Here is a 24,972-nt window from a genome sequence, read left to right as displayed (position 1 = left end):
GAGAATTTTGGGATTATAGTCTTAAAATAATTTAGCAGATCAATGTTGTAGAATCTCGTCCATATTTTTTCTGTCTCTTCCCCCTCCATTTTCCCCCCAACACACATACATACACCTTTTTTTAAGCACTTGAAGATTATAGTCCCAACTAACACATTTCAGTTGGTGGCTGGTAGTTGCTTACTTATAAAAGGCTGAGTAACAAGTATGTTAGGGCTTATTATATGATTTTTTCCTTCCCGCAGGTTCCAATGATTTTGGTTGGTAATAAATGTGACCTGGAAGATGAGCGAGTAGTTGGCAAAGAACAGGGTCAGAATTTAGCAAGACAGTGGTGTAACTGTGCCTTTTTAGAATCTTCTGCAAAGTCGAAGATCAACGTTAATGAGGTAAACTACAGCTGCTAGGCAGCACAAATAAGTGCCTTTTTAGTTTCCTTTCTTTCAAGTTAACAGCCAAAAACATTTTTTTAAAAAGAAAAAATGGTGTTCGTTTAAGTAGTCTTTATCAATTTATGGAAAACACTAAGTAATTCCTAGAAACCATATTCCTCCTCTTATATGAAATCACTTTGATGGCTGTGATGAGGACACTTATATTTACCTTGTTGGCAAAGAGGTAGTTTAAGTTAAAGAATATGTTTTTTAAAGTCCTGCTAAGCCTCTAAATGATAGGCCAGAAAGTGGTGTGTGAAAATTGTCACATCACCCTTGGATTATAACAATTACCTATGCAGATGTGAGTAAAAAGGTTGTAAAGTCAGGTAGAAAAATACAAAAATCAAAGTAGTTACTGTAATGAACTTATGTTGTACAGAAAGATATCATGGAATTTGGTGTTTTGAGTCCTGCTTCCCTTTGGTGCATGACTCAAAGGGAAGAATCTGTGTGAGTGTGGGTGGATACAGAACTATAATTCACCCGGTCTTTAGGCCTGATACAGCAGGTGCACAAGGCTTTGTTTGTCCGTGACTTAACTACTCCACTGTCCTGAGAACATAGCTGGGGACAGGAATGCTTAACAGGTAAGCTTGCCTGCCTGGATGTAAAGGGCCAATAGTTTACTGGATCCCTAAAAGATTAGTGCAATCCCCAACTGCGACCGCTACATCCAAGCAAAATCTTAAGAGGTTCCTTTGCTTTTGTTAATTTTAACATAAGGCTTTTTTTTTTCTTAAAAAAAAAAAAGCAGAGTAGGCTTCTTTCCTTTCCCAGTAGTAAAAAAGTCTTCATTTGCCAGTGTGCTTGCCATTTGTAGCATCACAGGTAATCAGTCAGAGTTCAGCACACTTACAACATAGATGAGAGTTAAGACTGGTTTAGGTTATCAGAGTCCTCTGGTGTGTTTTTGCTTACTATTCGTCTCTGGCCTTTGGTTCTTTTGGTCACCTTTCCTTGACTGATATTATGGTTGTAGACTATTATCTGACTTTTTAAATGACCAAATTACTTTAAACGTGTGGCACGAAAAAAATTTAAGCTTGCGGGACTTCGCTGGTGGCGAGGTGGTTAAGAATCCGCTTGCCAATACAGGGGACACGGATTCATGCCCCAGTCCGGGAAGATCTCACATGCTGCGGAGCAACTGAGCCCACGCCCTAGAGCCCGTGCTCCACAGCAAGGAGAGGCCACCGGAATGAGAAGCCCGCGCACCACAACGAAGACCCAACGCAGCCATAAATAAATAAATAAGTTTTACAAATAATAAGTCAAAGCTTGCCTTTCAGGTAAAACCAGTTTTAATAAATACATAAAAATAAGAAATTCATAAATTTTATTTATTCAGCAAATATTCATTGTGTGCCTATGTGCTTGGCACTGTGTTAGGCACCAGGGTACCAGTCATTTAGACAGACACTACTCTTGCCCTCAAGAAGTTTACATCCTAATGGGGAACAAGTCCTGCTGAGATCTTCACCAACAGTTATTTCTAATTCACTGCCAAGTAAATGAAAGGAAGTATGAAATGCTTCCAGTTTCAACTTTCTCTGTTGTGGAATTACAGTTTCATCGATGTTATCCTGAAAAATATGGCTGATCATAAAATGTTAATTTTTGGTTTAGTCTCCCCCCCACCACCACCAAAAAAGAAAGGAGAGAGAGAGAACTTTGAGGTAAAACACATAAACACATGAGGTAAAACAATGAGCTTGGCTAGGGGAGTAGTAGTGCACAGTCACCATCTGCAGGATGATTGGCCTTAGAGATCTAGTTCCTGCTGTCCTGTGATCACCCTCACTGGTACCCGACCACCAAGTCCATAGGGCTCGGCCGAGGTTGAGTTGGGCCAGGGTCCAGTGAGCACAGTGGACATGAGGTATTCCTTACCTTTCAGACATTACCTGTTTGTGGGAACTTACATGCTACTAAATCTTGCTCCTCTGGGTTTCGGTTTCCCATGCAGCAGAGGTACTTTTTCACAGTAGCCTCGTTGAAATCAACCATTGACATGAAGGTTTATAAAACAAAAATAGAAAAAAAATACAACAAAATGAAATACATTAGCTATTTAAGGTTCTTTACTCTTTTGGAAAACATACAAACTTTATGCTAGAAATTCTTGAGAGTGTAATAATTTCTTTCTTTTAATATTTCTCTCTTGATAGCCTAATAATCCAACTACGGAGTTTTGGGGGTAGTTAATAGTTCCTCAGACAGCTAATGCCTTGAAAATATGTGTGTGATTTCTGAGTGCCTGAAGATAGAGGGATCATACTTTCACACGATTGAGCTCTTAGACTCAAGTTTGAAATCATACAGGGACATCCTGCTTAACTAAATTGCCCTCTAATTCTCTACTATCTATATCAGAGAATATATAATATATAATTTTTTTAAAAAAACTCTTGGGGCTTCCCTGGAGGTCCAGTGGGTAAGACTCCATGCTCCCAATGCAGGGGGCCCAGGTTTGATCCCCAGTCAGGGAACCAGATCCCGCATGCACGCCGCAAGTAAGACGTCCGCATGCCTCAACTAAAAAAAAAAAAAAAAAGATCCCGCATGCTGCAACAAAGATCCCGCGTGCCGCAGCTAAGACCCGGCATGGCCAAAATAAATAAGTAATAAATAAATAAATATTTTTTAAAAAGTAAAAAAACTCATCATTTTTGTTGTGTTTTGAAAGTAGTACATAGTTGTATCAGAATCACATCAGTCTTAAGAATTAATTGTTCTTTGCTGATGCTGGAATAAAAATTGGAATCAAAACATCCCAATTAAGGAATGATAGAGGGATTGAGAAATTATTCTGTGTTCCCTTTAGATTTTTCTGTAGTTCAGAAGGATGAGGAAGAACCTAGGCTGAGGGCTTTCAGCATATCTAACCAAATAACTATAGTTCGAACTTGCCCTCATCACTGCTGCTGTGAGGTAGGCACCGTTTGCCAAGGAAATCCTTAAGGGTAATACCACAAAACCAGTTACCATTTTGTTTAATACCAGAAACGCATGGCTACCATGAAGAAACGTGCTGTTTTGATTAATTTACTATTTTAGTTTATCCTTTTGTTATTTTTCACTTATAGATTATGCACTGAGGCTGGGGAACTAATGAGATTTTGTTTATGGCTTATGAATATTAAGTTCTTGAAGGGCTTTGGAGTTGTGAAACAGAAACTACCATTTTGTTCATAAACTCTTATGTTTTCAACTTTCTTAGAAATAAGATAATAGAATTAAATGGTTTAAAGAAAATGGGAGAGTGGGTAGGATGGACCAGAAAGAAAAGAATATAAATGAATCAATAGCTTTGGGATAAATCATTTGGTAGTGGTCCCCCCTTCAACAATTAATTTAGGCTTGTAATCTTAGGACCATTATTTTTTTAATTGAAGTATGGTTTGCTGTACAATATTATACGTTATAGGTGTACAGTGTAGTGATTCATAATTTTTAAAGGTTTTACTCCATTTATAGTTATTATAAAATATTGGCTATATTCCCCATGTTGTACAATATATCGTTGTAGCTTATTTTATACCTGATAGTTTGTACCTCTTAACCCCTACCCCTGTATTGCCCCTCCCCCCTTCCTCTCCCCACTGGTAACCACTAGTTTGTTCTCTGTATCTGTGAGTCTGCTTCTTTTTTGTTATATTCACTAGTTTGTTGTATTTTTTAGATTGTACATATAAATGATATCACACAATATTTGTCTTTCTCTGTCTGACTTATTTCACTTAGCATAATGCCTTCTAAGTCCATCCATGTTGCTGCAAATGGCAAAATTTCGTTCTTCTTTATAGCAGAGTAGTATTCCATTGTATATATACACCCCATCTTCTTTATCCATTCATCTGTTGATGGACACTTCCATATCTTGGCAGTTGCAAATAATGCTGCTATGAACATTGGGGTGCATGTATCTTTTTTTTTTTAATATTTATTTATTTATTTACTTCGTTACTTACGTACTTACTTTGGCTGCGCCAGGTCTTAGTTGTGGCACTCAGGATCTTTTTTTTTAGTTGTGGCATGCAGACCTCTTAGTTGCAGCACACATGTGGGTCTAGTTCCCTGACTAGGGGTCGAACCCGGGCCCCCTGAATTGGGAGCATGGAGTGTTACCCACTGGACCACCAGGGAAGTCCCATGGGGTGCATGTATCTTTTCAAATTAGTGTTTTTGATTTTTTTTGGATATATACCCAGGAGTGGAATTGCTGGGTCATATGGTAGCTCTATTTTTAGTTTTCTTGAGAAACCTCCATACTGTTTTCCACAGTGGCTGCACCAATTTACATTCCCACTAACAGTGTAGGAAGGTTTCCTTTTCTTCACGTCTTCATCAACATTTGTTATTTGTGTTCTTTTTGATAATTGCCATTCTAACAGGTGTGAGGTGATATCTCATTGCGGTTTTGATTTGCATTTCCCTGATGATGAGCGATGTTGAGCATCTTTTTATGTGCCTGTTGGCCACCTGCATTTCTTCTTTGGAAAAATGTACATTTGGCAAAATGTTACTAACTGGTGAATATGGGTGAAGAAAATACATAAGTTCTTGGTACCTGCAACTTTTCTGTAAGTTTGAAGTTTTTAAAAAATAAAGCAAGTATAAAGATATAAGTGAAGCATTAACTATTCTTTTAATAATTAGGTTTTTGAAGCATCGAAGATTCCACTTCACTATCTTATTTTTTTCACTACTAATTCTTTTTATTAATTTGTTATTGAATATCTCTAAGAGCAAGTGTATTTCCCTCATTGTAAGTAGGTAAGTTGTGCTTTACCCTGACTGAAAATCAGCTGAGGCTTCTAAGAAACCTGCTGTTAAAACAAAGCAGCAAAATACAGATCCAAGAGCAGAATAATATTTCACAGAATCAAGATTGTTTTGTGGAACAAGGTCTCAAATATTGGTTGAATAAGTACCTTTTTCTTGTTTTTATTTAGATATTTTATGACCTGGTCAGACAGATAAATAGAAAAACACCAGTGGAAAAGAAGAAGCCTAAAAAGAAATCATGTCTGCTGCTTTAGACCCACAATAAGCAGCAGCTCTGAGCCAGGTAAGATGCTAAAAGCAGAGCAAATACCTTTCTCATCCTCTTATTTTGGGCTTTCCCCAACATTAACCACTTCCCATTTCACTTCTTAGGGTATTTCCAGGCTTCTGTAATTTGTAAATGTTTTACATACCTTATAGGTATGTTCATCTACTGGGTAATTTGTCTCTTTCTCCATGAGATTCTAAGCTGTCTGAGGGAGGGCAAGGATCATGTGTGTTTTGCTCACCAGTACATCCCCAGTGCCTGGTACAGAATGGGTGATCAAAAAATAGTGGTTGAATGAATAGAAAGCCTTCCATGGTCACACCGAAATTCATGCTGAATTGAAGTGGAACAGTGGTTTATCTGAAAAAAAAAATTTTTTTTTGATGAAATATTTCAAAGTGAGCACACTCATATATATCAGTAATAGTCATTCCTCCTCAGATGTAATCCCAGCCCTGATTCCTGACACAATGGATTGGTTTTGCCTCTCTTTGAACTTAACAGAAACAAAAACACTTAATGTGTTATTTTATGTGTGGCTTCTTTCACTCAAAAATGTTTTTGAGAATAATCCTTGTTGCATACAGCAGTAGTTTATTTTTATTGTATGACTATAGTAGCAATATATTTATGTATTCTGCTGTTGATGGACATTTGGGTACTTGTCAGGAACAAGTTATGGTGCCTGTGCACTTTCTATTTTTTCTTTTTTTTTTTTTTTGAGATGATCATATGGTTTTTATTCTTCAGTTTGTTAATATGGTGTATCACATTGATTGATTTGCGTATATTGAAGAATCCTTGCATCCCTGGGATAAATCCCACTTGATCATGGAGTATGATCCTTCTAATGTGTTGTTGGATTCTGTTTGCTAGTATTTTGTTGAGGATTTTTGCATCTATATTCATCAGTGATGTTGGTCTGTAATTTTCTCTTTTTGTAGTATCTTTGTCTGGTTTTGGTATCAGGGTGATGGTGGCCTCATAGAATGAGTTTGGGAGTGTGCCTTCCTCTGCAATTTTTTGGAAGAGTTTGAGAAGGATGGGTGTTAGCTCTTCTCTAAATGTTTGATAGAATTCACCTGTGAAGCCATCTGGTCCTGGAATTTTGTTTGTTGGAGTATTTTTAATCACAGTTTCAATTTCATTACTTGTGATTGGTCTGTTCATATTTTCTATTTCTTCCTGGTTCAGTCTTGGAAGGTTACAGCTTTCTAAGAATTTGTCCATTTCTTCTAGATTGTCCATTTTATTGGTATAGAGTTGCTTGTAGTAGTCCCTTAGGATGCTTTGTATTTCTGTGGTGTCTGTTGTAACTTCTTTTTCATTTCTAATTTTATTGATTTGAGTCCTCTCCCTCTTTTGCTTGATGAGTCTGGCTAATGGTTTATCAATTTTGTTTAGCTTCTCAAAGAACCAGCTTTTAGTTTTATTGATCTTTGCTATTGTTTTCTTTGTTTCTATTTCATTTATTTCTGCTCTGATCTTTATGATTTCTTTCCTTCTGCTAACTTTGGGTTCTGTTTGTTCTTGTATCTCTAGTTCCTTTAGGTGTAAGGTTAGATAGGTATAAGGTTAGATTGTTTATTTAAGAGTTTTCTTGTTTCTTGAGGTAGGCTTGTATAGCTATAAACTTCCCTCTTAGAACTGCTTTTGCTGCATCCCATAGGTTTTGGATCGTCGTGTTTCATTATCATTCGTCTTTAGGTATTTTTTGATTTCCTCTTTGATTTCTTCAGTGATCTCTTGGTTACTTAGTAACATATTGTTTAGCCTCCATGTGTTTTGTGTTTTTTACGTTTTTTTTCCCTGTAATTCGATTTCTAATCTCATAGCGTTGTGGTCAGAAAAGATGCTTGATATGATTTCAATTTTCTTAAATTTACTGAGGCTTGATTTGTGACCCAAGATGTGATCTACCCTGGAGAACGTTCCATGCGCACTTGAGAAGAAAGTGTAATCTGCTGTTTTTGGATGGAATGTCCTATAAATATCAATTAAATCTCTCTGGTCTATTGTGTCATTTAAAGCTTGTGTTTCCTTATTAATTTTCTGTTTGGATGATCTGTCCATTGGTGTAAGTGAGGTGTTAAAGTCCCCCACTATTATTGTGTTACTGTCGATTTCCTCTTTTATACCTGTTAGCAGTTGCTGTATGTATTGAGGTGCTCTATGTTGGGTGCATATATATTTATAATTGTTATAGATTCTTCTTGGATTGATCCCTTGATCATTATGTAGTGTCCTTCCTTGTCTCTTGTAACATTCTTTATTTTAAAGTCTATTTTATCTGATAATGAGTGTTGCTACTCCAGCTTTCTTTCAATTTCCACTTGCATGGAATATCTTTTTCCATCCCCTCACTTTCAGTCTGTATGTGTCCCTAGGTCTGAAGTTGGTCTCTTGTAGACAGCATATATATGGGTCTTGTTTTTGTATCCATTCAGCAAGCCTGTGTCTTTTGGCTGGAGCATTTAATCCATTCACGTTTAAGGTAATTATCGATATGTATGTTCCTATGACCATTTTCTTAATTGTTTTGGGTTTGTTTTTGTAGGTCCTTTTCTTGTGTTTCCCACTTAGCGAAGTTCCTTTAGCATTTGTTGTAGAGCTGGTTTGGTGGTGCTGAATTCTCTTAGCTTTTGCTTCTCTGTAAAGCTTTTGATTTCTCCATCAAATCTGAATGAGATCCTTGCCGGGTAGAGTAATCTTGGTTGTAGGTTCTTCCCTTTCATCACTTTAAGTATATCATGCCACTCCCTTCTGGCTTGTAGAGTTTCTGCTGAGAAATCAGCTGTTAACCTTATGGGAGTTCCCTTGTATGTTATTTGTTGTTTTTCCCTTGCTGCTTTCAATAAGTTTTCTTTGTCTTTAATTTTTGCCAATTTGATTACTATGTGTCTCGGCATGTTTCTCCTTGGGTTTATCCTATATGGGAGTCGCTGTGCTTCCTGGACTTGGTTGGCTATTTCCTTTCCCATGTTAGGGAAGTTTTCGACTATAATCTCTTCAAATATTTTCTCTGGTCCTTTCTCTCTCTCTTCTCCTTCTGGGACCCCTATAAAGCGAATGTTGTTGCATTTAATGTTGTCCCAGAGGTCTCTTAGGCTGTCTTCATTTCTTCTCATTCTTTTTTCTTTATTCTGTTCCACAGCAGTGAATTCCACCATTCTGTCTTCCAGGTCACTTATCCATTCTTCTGCCTCAGTTATTCTGCTATTGATTCCTTCTAGTGTAGTTTTCATTTCAGTTATTGTATTGTCCATCTCTTTGTTTGTTCTTTAATTCTTCTAGGTCTTTGTTAAACATTTCTTGCATCTTCTCGATCTTTGCCTCCATTCTTTTTCCGAGGACCTGGATCATCTTCACTATCATTATTCTGAATTCTTTTTCTGGAAGGTTGCCTATCTCCACTTCATTTAGTTGTTTTTCTGGGGTTTTATCTTGTTCCTTCATCTGGTACATAGCCCTCTGCCTATTCATCTTGTCTATCTTTCTGTGAATGTGGTTTTTGTTCCACAGGCTTCAGGATTGTAGTTCTTCTTGCTTCTGCTGTCTGCCCTGTGGTAGATGAAGCTCCTGTGCACTTTTTTGTACAAGTCTTTATGCACATGTGCATGCATTTCTTTTCAGTGTGTATGTGTGTGTGTGTGTGTGTGTGTGTGTGAATGAAATGGCCAGACTGTACACTATATATGTGGTAGCTTTGGTGGATACTGCTAAGAAATTTTTCCAAGTAGTTGTACCAGTTTACACATCAACTAGCAGTTTACGAGTTCCACATCCTCCCCAAATTTAGTATTGTCAGTCTTTGTAACTTGAGCCATTCTGCTGGATGTGTGGTGGTATGTCAGTGTAGTTTTAGAAGTCATTTCCTCTCAGGTGTGGGTTGACTTCTTTCACATGTTTCTTCTGTAGGTCTGTAGGTAGTAGTCGACTTTAAGTACCACTTAAGTTTTCATTAAGTGAACCCATTGGAGAAAAATTAGTGGCCGCATTGAAGCTGCCTATCACGTAAGCAACCAGGCTGTGTGGGACCATTTGTTTGTTTTCCTTTAATTATATATTTAAATCCCCTGAACATTTTCTACTTATGTTCATCAACTCTATAAACATTACCATAAAAGAATACTTTCATGGAGTGGATTTATGATGTAATTTGATGCTAATTATGGGACTGTTACTAAACTGGGTCCGCTTAGAGGAAAGTTGGTTGTGCTAAGACTCTTGTAAGTCTCTTGGGTCTGTTTAGTAGATTACATCTTCTAGAGCACCAGATTAACTAATATGTGCTTCCTTAGAGATATGAATGAATCTCTCTTAGGGGAAACAACTGAGTAATTGTACCCCTTTTTGAAATGAAGTAGAGGGAAAACAGACAGAAAGGAGTAAAGGTCACAGATTGCCTCTGGTAGTGAGATTTCGGAAAAACAACTTCTGACCAAATGCTTGCTTAGGCTTTTAGTGAAATCTTGAGTCAGTAACTATAAATCATCAGCTCCTTGAAGGTGATTATTGTTAAAGTTGATGGTATTTGTGTTTCTTTAGGTAAGGGTACAAAGGTAGAAAAAATGAGAACTCCAGTCCCTGTTCTGAAATGTATTTAACTCTTCTATAGTTAGTTGTCTGGCTCTTTTTTTTTTTTTTTTTTTTTTAATTTATTTATTTTTGGCTGCTTTGGTTCTTTGTTGCTGTGCACGGCTTTCTCTAGTTGCGGCAAGCAGGGGCTACTCTTCGTTGCGGTGTGCAGGGTTCTCATTGCGGTGGCTTCGCTTGTTGTGGAGCATGGGCTCTAGGCGCGTGGGCTTCAGTAGTTGTGGCACATGGGCTCAGTAGTTGTGGCTTGAAGGCTCTAGAGTGCGGGCTCAGTAGTTGTGGCGCACGGGCTTTGTTGCTCCACGGCATGTGGGATCTTCCCGGACCAGGGCTTGAACCCGTGTCCCCTGCATTGGCAGGTGGATTCTTAACCACTGCATCACCAGGGAAGCCCCTGACTGGCTCATTTTTATCATTATCTTAGCTGACCCTCGTTTAATTTCCAGTTCTCAGAAAATGTCCTTTTAGCTTATGTTTAAAGGAAGAGGTGCCATCTCCTGGCCTATTGGGAAAATTCATTCATGTACACCCTACAGTGTACTGCTATGAGTTTTACCTTAGAGGAGAGAAATCTTGACCTAAATCTAGAAATAAGACTTTCATCCTGGTTGCATAAATTCTTAGGCTCTGATAGGTAATTCAGCTTACAATATATTTAATGTTACCTGAGATCTCTGTGCATATTTGATAATACCAAATAATAGGTCACTTAGTAATCAGAATACTTTGCAGAGCATTTTGCTGTGATTAGAGACTTGAAGTGCCATGTTGATCCCATTTAAAAAGTACTGAGATATGGAATAAATTTAAATAGCAACTATAAATGTTTTTAGTAAGAGTATGTGAACCTTAAGGGCAGCTTACCTAGCCTTAGCCGTTAGGCAAAATCATACTGAAACATGTTAGTCTCTTTCTAATATGTCCTACTTTTGAAAACTGAGGAAAGAAATTCATCTTCAGGAAATTATTCCTTTAACCTAATTCTTTTCTGCTGAGCAGTAAACCTAACTTTGAGTCTTCTGCCCTTGAAAATGGGCATCAGCTCTTTCTGTATCATTTCTTCTTGTCCTAGCCTGAATTGGAATAGGTAACTCTAATATAAATAATCATAAAATGGTTGAATAAAGAATTTCCATTGGGAAGTTGATGCAGGCATGAGTTGTTTCCTCAGTGGAAAAGGAACCTCTAAAAATAAGATGATAATGGGGTAGAAATGAAATAATCACTGTTTTCCTCTTTACTGACAGGACTGCCAGATACATATGAAACACTAAGTACAATAAAACTATTTTTTAAACATTTTTAAAGAGAGTTTAAAATAGCCTTGTTACTATATGTTTAATATAATTTAGTTATCTAATAATGATCAGCCAAAATCATTATTTCTCTCTGTATTGTTAGATATCTACTTATTTACTATCATCTTCTGACATAAAGGTTAACCATACATATCAGTATATATATATCTGTATCTATTCAATGTTCTAGATTACAGGAATGAAGAACTGTTGCCTAATTGGAAAGTGCCAGCATTCCAGACTTCAAAAAATAAATCTGAAGAGGCTTCTCCTGTTTTATATATTATGTGAAGAATTTAGATCTTATATTGGTTTGCACAAGTTCCCTGGAGAAAAGAATTGCTCTGTGTATATCTCTTGGAAAATAAGACAATAGTATTTCTCCTTTGCAATAGCAGTTATAACAGATGTGAAAATAAATATACTTGACTCTAATATGATTATACAAAAGAGCATGGATGCATTTCAAATGTTAGATATTGCTACTATAATCAAATGATTTCATATTGACCTTTTTATCATGTTTCCTCCCTGTCAAGCACTAAAAAGTTGAACCATTATACTTTATATCTGTAATGATATAGATTATGAAAATTTCCCCTCAGACTCATTGCAGCAGATAACTTTTTTGAGTCATTGACTTCATTTTATATTTAAAAAATTATGAAATATCATTCTGTCATTATATTCTAATTAAAATTGTTTGTGCATAATGCTTTGGAAAAATGGGTCTTTTATAGAGAAAAAAACTGGGATAACTGATTTCTATGGCTTTCAAAGCTAAAATATATAATATACTAAACCAACTCTAATATTGCTTCTTGTGTTTTACTGTCAGATTAAATTACAGCTTTTATGGATGATTAAATTTTAGTACATTTTCATTTGGTTTGTGTGTTTTTGTTATTGTTTATAGATTTAAGGCCTTTATTTTATAATGATCACGTTGTTTTAAATGCAGCAGTAGCTCCTTCCTGGCTGGTACCTGCAGAACACTTGGCTTTAAACCCCTAAGTAAATGGTGATTTCTCTACAAACAGACCTCGCACTTTCTGTTCTATATATATTTATTCCTATTATACAGTAAAATACATCAGACTACATACAATAGTTTTGTATATTCTCTCTTGATCTTAAAGATTGTATCTTATTGAATAAAATATCCCACTGTGTATTATTTTTATATGTAAAAAGATAAGTTTAATACTGTATCAGGGTTTAACTTTTACTACTTCAAATCTTCCACAGGTTGTAATTTCAAGGGAATCATTTTGCCATTGTTAATTTGTTGAGTATAAGTCCACCAATGAAATGTTATGTAAAAATTTTCAAGTTTGGTTTATAATAGATCGAAGAATCTAAGAGAAGTGGGTAAAAGTGAAAAAGCATATAAAGGATGTGTCAGTTGCTTTTTCTTCAACTGTATATGAAGTAGTATAGTGGTAGTCATATGGAAAAGATTGCTAAGTTAAATTTTTAGCTGGCTATATAGTGGTGCTTTTCCTTTCCTTCCCAGTTTTTTTTTCTATTTTTTACAAAAAGTGGGGCTTAAGTAGGACATGGACCTAGGGTGATATGACTTATGTACACCATAGAGGTAGAGCAAAACAGCTTGTTAGCCACTTAAGTGCTAGAGAAGGAAAGAAACAAGCTTAGGAAACCCTGTGCCTTGTCCCTGAATGTTGAGGAGGAGACCAGTCCTAGAAAGTCTAAATCATTGCTCAGGGATCTAGATGCTGTCTCGTTGCAACTAGGTGTGAAGTAGTGTTCATGCCTTGTTGAGACTTCCTAGGAGTGTGGTCAGCCCCATCAGTTACTAAATTGAAATTTAAAGATCAGATTTCAAATGTAAGCTCTGACCAACCTGAGAAAATGTTAAAATATTGTAAAAAAAAAATTTGGAAATTGTATTCTTTTAAGTTTCTAATAAACTTAGTTACCTAATACTTACCTTCTACTGATTCAGTTATACATATGTCTGGGACTGAGGGGCCAAAAATCTCATAAATGCAATAAATTTAAAAAAATAATAATAAGTGAAGCATTAGGGCCAGTCTGTCCAGGTCAGTGTAGCATATTTTAAGGTCCTCTAAAGTCATTCTGCTTTGAAACTCACCTCTCAAACATCCTTTTGGACTTAAAATCATAGATAAACATCTCATAAGCGAGCAAACATTTCTAAATATTACCTGTTATATAGATTGTGTCGTTATTTTCCAGATTAAGTAGGAATTATTTTAAATAAGAATAACTCCCAAGTTACAGTCTGCTTGACTAGTAGCATAAACTCGATGTCCTCTGTTTTAGGACATGGGAGGAAAAGATGACAGGTACTGGATTTCTTTGTTACATCTTACACAGTCTACTTGGGATAAAGGTAGAACTGTGAAGAAAAATGCCCTTGTGGCACACAGTAGTGTGCAGAGCAGGACCAGCTGAAATCAGAGACATGCATTGCTATCTCAAAGAAATCTGCCATTGCTGAGCAAGGTGGAAAGGTATCCTGTCAGAAAGTGAGATAGGTGTGCTTTTATATTGTCCCTATGTGAAGTCCTTAGTCTTGGTTCCAAAGGGGAGGGTGCCTGAAAATACGATGTATTTTTATAGCAGAAAAATCAAAAAGTCCTCAAGGATATTATATGAATCGCATATGGTGAATATTCAAGAACTGACACCATATTAGTATTTATGGCTATTTAAAGTATATTAACTTTGGTTATATGAGTAATATCTAATTTAAAGGAGGCTTGATGTCACAGTCGATAGTTTGCTTTTTTCCACTAGAATACCAACAACTTTAATGGCTTAATAGTGTCCCCAAACAATCTTAGTTCTAGAAACTAAGTTAATACATAATCTTAATTTTACCCTCCACCAGGGGGAGCTTCAGTATCAGTTAACACTTCTACCATTGAATTAAAAGTATATATTCAAGCCATCTATTCTATAAATACTGTGTGCCTCACAAAGAGGTGTGAAGGCCTTCCCTCAAGAGTTTGCAATTTAATTGGGCAGAGAAGATATAAGAAATTCGTCAAAGATATGAATAACGTTGTAATTCATTGAACTGTGGCCACAGGGCAAATTTTCTTAGGAATGTTTAGAGAGAGATGGATATTGATGTGTTTTTCTCTTCCCCTACAACTTTGAACTAACCTGTATTTGGCAGCTTGGTTTGCCATCATAGCTGGCTGCCTTTTACTCCTTGGTGAAACAGTGTGCGTCTTTGGAGTTAGAATGTACTTGGAAAAAGTTAATCCTTGGGAAGATACTGATCTTTATTACCAACTTTATTAAAATAGGTTACTTGGTCTGAGGCTATTTTTCTCCACATATGAACATTCTGCATTTTCTGGGCCTGCCCAATTTCAAATATTTTGCCTCATTATCTTCATAGGTACACATATATTTGTCAGTTCATGTATCCGATTTTTGTTTTCAGGACTGAGGGACAGAAAGATACAAAGATTCCCTCAGTATTTTCCTTTGTAAGCAATCATAGTAGAATGTTAGAGGGCGTAAAATACACTCATAAATATGTGTGTAGTGAAACCAAAGTGTGAAGAAATTGTCAGGTATTCGGAGGAGGAAAATAACTTGTAAAATTATTTCGTTTTATTTGGGTCTTGTACTTATTTAAGGTGCTACTTAAATGTGTGTTAAAATAGCCCCTCTTGACTCAGCTCCAAACTTAAAAGGGCAGAGTGGTTTGGGTGCTTGTCCAGGATCTGGAAAGAGCCCATCTTGCCGGGAAGGAAATGAATGTGAGCTTTGAGGCAGTCTAACCACCCAGCTTTTAGGATTTCTGTTCCCCAAAAATGTAAAAAAATGCGAGTTATTCTTAAAAATGTAGCATAGACATTGCATTGAACATGGATTTTTCTTACTATAACTTCATCTTGGGTTTGTTGAATGTGTTGAATGTGTAGTGCACTTATTTAATGCCATATCTTGCTTAAATATTCTTGTTGAGAACAGCTGGAGACTTTGAACTGGGTGCCTAGTTCTGTTTTCTGGGAGGCAACATGGATTCTGTTTTGCAGACATCAGCAAGAGCTTTAAAGGTGAATTGGGGATGCAAGTTCTTTGGCTTGTTAAGAAGCTTCCTGTGGTTCTGGGCCCAAGGTGTGACATACATTTCCTGCTAATCGCTTCTCTTAAGAAGCATGGGCTTGGCTGTTCGTTTTGAGGAAAAACCTTAATAAACCTTCCCATTTTAAGCAGTGATGTGACTCTTATTTTGAGCTGTTGTTTTCAGTGCATTTTTTTAAGCTTAACCAAATGCAAGTTCTTGTGCCTACTTTTAACCATGTAAAAGTTCTTGTAGGGCTTACAAAGCAGAACAAGGCATGATCCTTATAGACCTACCAGCAAATATTTATTGTGCCTCCACTGTATGCCAGGTGCTGATCTGCGTGTTGGGGCTATATCAGGGAATAATACAACCCAAAATCCCTTCATCCCTTCCCTCGTGGAGTTTCTGGCAGGTGGCAAAAGCTCTGTGTGTGTGTGTATGTGTGTGTGTGTGTGTGTGAGTGTGATGAGTACTGTGGAGAAGAGTTAAGCAGTGTAACGGGGCAGGAGTGCTGGGCAGAGGGAATGTGGTGGTAGTGGGTCACACGTTTAGGTTTCACTGAAGTTGCTCTTGCATAAATATTTGAAATATGTAGTCCATACACCTGCCTGGGGGAAAGCACAGCCTTCCATGCAGTGGGAAGGGTCTGCAGATGCCATAAGGTGGACATATGCCTGGTGTGTTGGAGGATCAGCAAGGAGGCCAATGTGGCTGGAGCAGAGCGAGCAAGGAGGAGAGTAATAGGAGATAACAGAGAGGTAGTGGGATGGGGGAGGACACATTTCCTTCCGCATTTACCAAGTGGAATCCATGAAAGAGCTTCTGGCAGAGGACAAAACATGGTCTGACTCGGCCTACCGTAAGGAATACTATTTGAGAATAGCCTATAGAGGGCCCAGGATGGAAGCAGAGAGGCCAGTTAGGATACTGAATAATCAAGTATGAAAGTGGAGCCAACAGGAAATGCTGACACATGGAGAGAGAGAGAGTGTGTGTGTGTGTGTTTGTGTGTGTGTGTGTGAGAGAGAGAGAGAGAGTCAAAGATGACTCCAAGATTTTTGGCCAGTAAGGTAGTAAAGATTATGACAGGAGCGGGTTTGGAAGGGGAAGAGGGAGGGGGTCAGGAGTTCGATTTTGAACATACTAAGTGTGAGAAGTGTGTCACATTCTAGAGTTGTACAATAGGTGGCTGGATGTGAGTTTGGAATTCAGAGGAAGAGGTCTGGACAGGAGACTTACATTTAATATTTAAGAACATGAAGCTGAATAGGATCACTAGGGTCGAGTATAGACAGAAGTGATCCAAGGATTCTGTCATGAGGTTGGAAGATGAAGAGGAATTAGCAAAGGAGAACACGGAGGTCACTGGTGACCTTGATGGGCTGTCAGTGGAGTGGTAGGGGACAGTGTCTGGAATAGGTGTAGGAGAAAACAGAAAGAAAGACAGTGGAGATGTCAGGCATGGATTACTGTTGAGCTGGATGAAACAGTGCATGTTTGTGTGCTAATAGGAGTGGTCCACTGAGGAGGCATGTAAGGGAAGAAGCTGACCCAGATAGGAGCATGGGTGGGTATAGTGGCAGAAGGCAAACAGTATGTGGTATAGAAACTGGTAGGTTACAAAGAACTAATAAAAGGTACCATAAAGAAGTTTTAAGCAGAGTAGCATGAGACAGAAGAGACAGATGCTTTCTGTTCTGGGAGATCTGAAATGCTTCCAGAGAGGGGAGTTGAACCAGGCTTTAAAGGGTGGAATTTTCAACAGGTGTTACAGGCAGATTGCAGGAAAAAGCAAGTGCAGAAAACAGGAACCAGGAGTGATCTAGTTTCAGTTGGTATTTATGTGGCGAGAAGAGGCTGGAGCCGTATCATGACAGGCCTTGAAACAAGAAGTCAGCAACTAGTAGGTTGAGCTAAGCAAATAACAAGCGCATAGCATCATGTGGGTGAGACTTGGAGAGGACAGGGATGGGGGGATTTCAGAAGTGAAGGGGATTGGCAATTACAAGGTTATAAGGCCTACTCCCCACGGATTCTAGTGGTCTTCCCAGGCTTCATATCGCACTTCATTTTCCCTCTTTCTCTAATGACGATGATCTCTGAGGCTTACAGTTGTGATCATTCCCAAACAAAAGCTCCATTTAGAAGGGAACCAGCATTAACACTTTGGCACTCAAAGATGTTAGGGAGGATTGAAGAGAAAAGTCTTTTTTTTGCTCTGTATTCCTCTGCTTCACTTGACATAATTCTCCCCTCAGACCCTTTGGTACCTACAGGGTGGGTAATTAGTTCCCACCTTCACACCCTCCCAAGTTTTCCTTTCTTTACTGTTACTTCACAGCAGGAGACAGCAGCCCCTCTGGCCCTTCAGACCCTTCCTTTCCCTGGGGATCTACCATTTTGATTAAGAAGGCTCTTTTTCTTAATCCACTCCTGTTGGGTAGGTGCCAACTTTCCCACCAAGACCCCATCGTTCAGGCCTTCCCTTGCGGGTGAAAGCAAAGCCACAAGCCACACTTCTGTAGCCCCCGTCTCCCTTGCCTTTTGCATCACTAGTATCTCTCTAGTTGGGTGGGTTGGGGAGTTTGAAGGAGCCACTGGCGTTAAGGGATGCTAAGCATGCAGTCTTCCCATTATGGAGAGTAGGACTTGGAATTGTGGGACTAGGCACTGGGCCCTGCCTGCCTTCCCTGGGAGGGGATACATTTAATGGAGAAGTTTAAAGAAGATATTTGATCCCTATGTTCCCTGTAGGGTCCCAAAGCCAAGACCAGGAGCTTTGGAATTCTTCGGGCCTTTGAAATCACTGATATAGTCCCTAACCCCTTATTTTCTGGAATATAAATTGACTTATTTGAACAGATGCTTGGAACCTCAGATCAGGGATTCTAACACCTGCTTGAGTCAGTCTGCCCGGTGCTCCCTGAGATAAGGAGCAAGCTCCCTAGGCCCGTCCCTAGGCAGTGCACGTAGGAGGCTTTGAGTGACTCCTTGGTGGCCGCCCGGGATGAAGTTACCAGCCTTGGCACTTCTGCTTGAGGAGCAGAGTCTATGCAGGGATTTCAGTTGCCGTACTTAAACACCATTTAGAGGAACCTCTGTTGCTGCTTCTTGCTTTTAGAAAACTTTTTATGCCTGATACCCTCCCCTTTCCCACCACTTCTACACAAACGACTGATATGCATGCTGCCTTGCTGGGAGACAATGTCTGGAGTGTGGCCAGTAGTGGGGCTGGAGGGAGGGAAGGCGCTGAGCACCCAACTCTCAACTTCCTTCCCCCTTGCCCCACCCTGACCCTCCACAATCACAATGGGGGAAGGAGAATCTAGCAGACTCGATGTCCCCAGCAGGGGCGGGGATCCCTGGCAAAGCAGGTTAAGAAAAACTCCTGCGGTAGGGTAAGTCTGGGGCCAGATGTTGTTGCCAAAAAGGACAAGGAGATGAGCCAGGTCAGGACGACCTGTTGAGAGGGAGCAAGTAGAAGGGGATAAAACTTGGAGGCTGGGGTAAAAGCGATGTCCTCCAGGATGGAAAGAGGGAGCCACTGGGATTGAGCAGGCATGGAAGAGAAGTGGCTGCGGTCATCTGCAGGACCTGAGCTCTGGGCAGCCGGATGACAGCGTGCCAGGGGCAGGGAGCTGGGTGGGAGGGGGAGGGCCAGGGCTCCTCAGACAGCCCGTGTTACAGTCGAATTGGCCTGGAAAGCTAGGGTGGAGACGCCAAAGCAACAGGCCAGGGACAGAGGGCACCACACAACAGCTTGGGGAGGGGGCTCAGGATGGGGAGTTTACTCTCTTGAAAGTGACGTTGGCCCCAGCTCCCCTCTCCTGGGGAGTGGACTGAGGAGTGGAGTGAGAAGTGGGCTTGGGGAGGCAGCTGAGGGGCCTTGACTGCCGGTCTTGCCTAAAGCAGGAGATGCAGGAGCCGGGCTCAGCAGAGGGCTCGCTCTGAGGAGTGGAGGTCACGTCGAGAGCCCTGTGCTCCGTGGCGCTGGAGATACGGGAGTGGTGGGAGAGGAGTTGCTAGGGTGACTTACAAAGTAAGTCCTGTGGTTGGGTACAGGCACAGATAAAGCCCCTGGGGAGGGCTTCGCAGAGGAGATGCCCTTTAAACTGCAGAGTGAAAGGTGCGTAACAGGTCAGCCAGTCAGAGGCAGTGGGGAAACAGCAATGCAAAGACCGAGAGGCATAAAAACCCCAAGCTTGGAGCAAAGTGCTCACCTCCCTGGAGCGTCAAGTGGGGGGGAGTGGGAAGTGCCCAGAAATAAGGCTGAGAAAGTCCATTGGGGTCTGTTGGGAAGGACTGGGCCTCCAGACACCCACGGAAGACAGACCAAATGAGGATGAAGTCACAGGATCTTCAAGACACTTCCCTTCACCTCCTCTGTCCTCCCAGAGCCCAGGCAGCATTTCCTTGCAGCTGCGGGCTCCAGCCTCCGGTCAGCAGGGGGAGGTGAGGAAGGGGCCTGAGGGGGAGGCACAGGAGGAAAGGGAAAGCAGCCAGGGGAGTAACATGTGCAGAGCGGGGGAAACAGGAAAACAAAACCTGATTCTTCCCTTGGATGGGGCACCTCCCCCGAAAACCAGGTGGCATCTGCTGTGCCTGAACCCGCCCCCCGCCCTCCCCCCGGCCAGTGGGAAGAACTAGGGGGCAGGGCGGAGAGCCCAGAGCTGGGTCGTGGTGGGCTTCTGCCAGAGGTGCAGAGCATACGGGAGGGCATTTTTGGCAGTGATTCCTATGTCCCCGGAACAGGGCGGCTGTCTTGAGGGATGGGTCCAGAGGGGCGTACAGGGAATGGATTCAGGGGAGTGGGAGCCAGGGAGTGGGAGCGGGAGCGTGGCAGCTGTGGCCTGAGACCTGGTGGAGAGTCAGAGGTCCTGCTCCCTCCCCGACCCAGGGCCCAGCCTGGCCAAGATGCAGGGAAAAGGCGGAGTGTGAGGTGCAGTCATGGCTCCCTGCCAGATTATTTTTGCCCCAAGTGCTGTGTTGAGGAATAGGTGCCCGAGAAGGGCTCCCTCCCTCTTTGTTCCTTGGAGGCCTCTCTCTGACCAGTAACACAAAATGCTTTCAGAGAGCGATGGGGGTGAGAGTGTGGGGTGGGGACACTTAGAGGGGCGAGAAGAAAGAGGAGGGCTCCAGTGGGGGACAAGAATGTAGACTTTGTTTTAGGGACATGGGCAAGACTGACTGAATTGTGCTGCCCTCGCGTGCATGTGTGTGTGTGCGCGCGTGCTAGGATTCGGGGCTGTACCTCTGGGGCCGGGGAGGTGGTGGGTGGAGGGATGTGTCAGGACTGATAGAAGGGCACAGGGAGAGGAGCAGGAAATAAGCCCTCTGTCAACCTCAGAGGGAATCTGGGAAAGAGGTTTCATCATCCTGTTTGTTTTAAGGGTTGGGTAGAGGAGGCAAAGGGGAAGCAGGGGACATCCTAGTAATAGTACGAAAGAGGTGACTGCAGTCTGAGGTCCTGTGCCCCTGCTCTGTACCCCCAGGGTCTGCTAGGCCCTTCTAGGCCTTCGCCCTTCCCCTGGGCACCAGCCTGAGCCTCTCATGACGGGCAGGATTCACGAAGCCTCCCTCCCTCCCTGTCCAGAGGGAGTGGATTCTCGGAGGGCAGCCACAAGCACCTTTAGGCCATTAACCCCCCAGGTGGCTGGGGAAGGGAGGGGAGGAGAGCTGGGGGGCCTGGCAGGGACTAGCAACAAAGGCCTTAAAGAGCAGAGACAGCGCAGATGGGGGCCTGACTCCTCAAAACCATCAGAACTTGGCTCGTCCACCTCTCTAGTCCTTGCCAGGAATGCACGGGCCCTGAGGGTTTACTGTGAGGGAGCGCCGGGGTGCAGGCGGGGGTGGGAGTGCTCCCTAGAGCACATCCTCAGGCAGTGGGGGGTCTTCAAGCACCATTCCTGAGCTCAGCCGATGCTGCTGCCCCTCCGTACCCAGCCCCCTACACACGTGCACACACATATCCTTCCACGGAAAAGTGTAAATTGTTTGCCGTTTGGCAGATAGCCCATCCGGGTAATATTTTTACAATGTACAAAAACATGTTCACACTTATTGTCTTCTCTGATCCTTGTTACAGTTCTGTGAGGTAATAGGGCCAGAAGAGGAGACCAAGGCTCTGAGAAAGCTGTTTTTGATCTTTCAGTGTTTTTTGCCCTGGGTCACTTGGTCCGCGCCTGAAGTGACGGTCGCTCATCTGATACATGCTGAGCTTCTGCTGGGTTCTAGAGCCCGAGGTGCCTCATGTCCTTCACATCTCACAGCAGCCCTGCGTTTTCGCCGTTTCACACCAAGAACAATGAGGCTCAGGGAGGTTAAGCCACCCACTCAAGCTTACACAGTGACGGGCAAGTGGGTCTCCTATCCTGTTTGACTCCGGAATCCAGTGCCCATGCCCGGGTACCGGCAGAAGTGCCGTGACTGCCCTGGCTGGGGAAGGCACCTGGCGGGCACTGAAAGCCAGATACCCGCCAAGAGACAAGCTGTGCTCCTGCTTTATGGAGGCCCTGTAGGAAGTGTTGCTGTGACTCGGGAAAGATGGAGGCGCCCCGCTTGCCACAGGGCTCTGCGGAACAGGGGCACGTGGCGGAGACAGGTCTCTGGTCCTCGGGGCAAGTTTGAGTTCGGATCTCCACCTGAGGGGTGGTGCAGCGGAAGTGCATGAGGAAGAGGGACCCTCTGGGAAAGAGGGATCCCAGGGCTGAAGGGATGGGAAGAGAAAGGAAGGGGACAAGGCAGGCTGTCCCGCCACAGGGACTCTTCTAGCTCCTGCTTGTGGCCAGGGATCATCTACAGACATACTCTGGTCTCAGGGCCACAGAGCAGCAGGTGGGGTCCTGAGAAGATGCCTGAGCCAATCAGGGGACCCCGGTACCTGCCAGGGAAGTGGGCCAGGTGTGAGGTGGACCCCATGCCAGGGAGGGTATTAAATGAGCTTCCAGCTTATTTGCATGTCCTAATTAACCATAAAATGAGCCCCAGGGGCAGCATTAAGCTGTCAATTTCTCTCCGCTTCCTTCCACTACTTCCCCTCACACATGGCTCCCCCCGCTACATTCCTGTATCACTTAGTCCCCACACATTCCCATTCACCTCTCCCCTCAGCGTCAGTAAAATACAGTCTCCATCATTTTCCCGGCAGGGGCCCAAAAGGGGACGGAGAAGGAAAAATAATGGGGGTGGGGGGACACAGATGAATCGGCCCTAATCTTTCATCAGCAAAGCACGGGACGGGGCACTACATCAGCCCTGTCAAGACCCGAGCAAAATTCCGCCACTGGCAGCCAGCATTCCATTTATTCTCCATGCGTGGATAATGTGGGGTGGATGGGTTTTGTTGTTGTTCCTCTTGACTTGGCTTTGGAGTAAATATGGACAGTTTGTGGGGCGGTGTGAAAAGCGCAAGCCTGCAAGTCAGCTGGAACTATTTCAATCCCAGCTCTGGCACTGGGACCCCCGGCAAGTTGCTAAACTTCTCTGAGCCTCTCCACGTGAAATAGGAGTAGCAGCAGCCATTTCCAGAATGCGGTAAGAAGGAAATAAGAGCACGAAGAAGGCAGTGCCCAACACCTGTGAATTTTGTGGCAGCATATGTCACTAATTGTTTTGTTCTGGCCCAAGTTACAGTGAGTTTTCATTCCCTTGGATCCCTTCTGGCTAACCTTTGGGTTAAGAGTTTCTTCTTTCTTCCTACTGGACCCCTTGAGTCAGGAACTGGGTCCTTGTCATTGCTGTGTTCTTAGTTCCTATCACGATGCCTGGCACTGGGAAGTGTTCAGAAAGTTTTGTTCAGTTGGTCTGAATCGCAATGACTGGTCCACAAAACTGATGCGTCACAGATGAATGGCCAAGAGGTGACCTGGTTTCCTGTAGGATCATTCCTGACTCGGAGCTGGTGCCTTCTTGAATAACTGCTGGATAGCTTCTCCCCCACCAGCAGCCCATGGCTCCCTCCTCTCCGGACTCAGCGATTCAGTAGGTGGAATCTTCACACACACACATTCTACACGTGTGCGCACACACACATCACCTCCACCACCCAAGGCAGCCACAGCCAATGGGCTTTCACCCAGGATGGATTTCAGATTTCTGTGGGGAGACAGGAAGGATGGCCAGGGGCTTCCTCCTCCAGAAAGGGCTAGCTCGGTTGGTAAACTCCAGGGAGACACGAGGAAAGAACAGGCTTTGGAGCCAGACATCCCTCTGTTTCAAATCCTGGTTCTTTCATTTGCTAGTAACCTCATATGGGCAGCTTACATGACCCCTAACAGCCTCCACTGAATTACCAGGTATTAACAATACCTTCTAGGGTCACTTTGAAGTTTGAAAGACATGTGCACTCTGCCTGGCAAATAGCCAGCACGCGCGCACACACACACACACACAAAAATTAAGCACCTTTCCTCTTGTAGCTTCTGCCACCAAAAACTACACATCTACCATTTGACTGCGTGGGAATTTGAGCTAGAGCTAGAGCTAGTGGGGCTGTTCCCAGCTAGAGCTGTGGGGCTTTTCACTCTAAGCCCCCTCCCTCCATCTCTGCCCCCAGGGGTCCAGGATGCAGGAAGAGACTTTCTTGTTATTTTTTCCTCTACAATTTGGTATTAAATGCTCTGAGGGCAGGAAGGCGTCTTGCCTCTAATTGCAGCTGTCACTCCCCATCAGGCAGAGGGGAGTTCAGCCAGGAGGAGGCGAGGGAGGAGAAAGGGAGTGCCCTCCTGGTCAGGCTCGGCCCAAACAGGGACCCACATTGTCTTTTCCCAGCCAGTGGGCGTTCCCTGCCAGGGTGGGAGGGACAGGCGGGCCCTGGATCTGGCAGTGTTGCTCTCCGGGCCACGTGCCCAGCACGGCTTTAGGTGTAGCCACGGGTGCCAGAGCTGAGCTGCTGCCCCTCCACCCTGGGTTGTCCTGGATGAGGTGGGAAGATGAGGCCAAAGGCATTTTAAAATGAGTGCGTATTTCTTCTTGGCTCACCGTGCCTCACTGGTGAATTTACATGTTCTTGTGCCCTGGGTGGAGGTTCTGAGCTGGAGACAGGGTGTTGGGGAAGGCGTGTGTGTGATTCCAGGGCCCGGCGTCTGTTCTTCAGTCAGCCCCTGCCTGCGGCCTGTACTTCGACAGGGAGCACATCCAGGCTCGCTTCCTCATCTGGAAAATGGGGAGAATACCTGCCTCTCTCGCCCATTTACGAAGGAGATAATGGATATGAAAAGGCTTTCAGACGTTTAACGTGCTATACAAATAGTAGCTTTCCTTTCCTGTGCTTCTGAAAAGGCTTGGGGCTTCCCCAAGCACTCCTTATACACACACTCCTTATTCAGCCGTTTCTCAGGGTCCAGGGATGGGCTGAAATCTCAAGGGCAACAGAAGGGGGTGGGAATTTGCCTCTCTGCTCCCACTCCCAGGAGGGCCAGGCTTTACTACCTGTGCCTGGAGCAGCGCTTTGCCAAGGAAGCAAACAGTTATGAGGCTGGGGACACGAGAAACAAGGTCTTTATTGGCGGC

The 24,972-nt window shown here is 42.7% G+C and overlaps 1 protein-coding gene across 5 annotated transcripts in view; it reads left to right on the top strand.

Annotated features, from left to right (window-relative positions):
- The window catches only part of RAP1A (RAP1A, member of RAS oncogene family), a 74,730-nt gene extending 62,461 nt beyond the window's left edge, over positions 1-12,269 (top strand). For all 5 annotated transcript variants that reach the window (XM_061183702.1, XM_061183701.1, XM_061183698.1 and 2 more), the window contains 3 exons: positions 246-389; positions 5,393-5,508; positions 11,578-12,269. In XM_061183702.1, coding sequence (XP_061039685.1) covers positions 246-389; positions 5,393-5,479 — 231 coding nt within the window. In that variant the 3' untranslated portion in view covers positions 5,480-5,508; positions 11,578-12,269. The remainder of the gene's footprint in view (positions 1-245; positions 390-5,392; positions 5,509-11,577) is intronic.
- The last annotated feature ends 12,703 nt before the right edge of the window (positions 12,270-24,972 follow it).

This window comes from Eubalaena glacialis, chromosome 3 (genome assembly GCF_028564815.1).
Source record: "Eubalaena glacialis isolate mEubGla1 chromosome 3, mEubGla1.1.hap2.+ XY, whole genome shotgun sequence".
Classification (NCBI taxonomy): Eukaryota; Metazoa; Chordata; class Mammalia; order Artiodactyla; family Balaenidae; genus Eubalaena; species Eubalaena glacialis.
The sequence above is the reverse complement of the archived record's forward strand: the minus strand, read 5'-3'. Positions and strand labels throughout refer to the sequence as shown.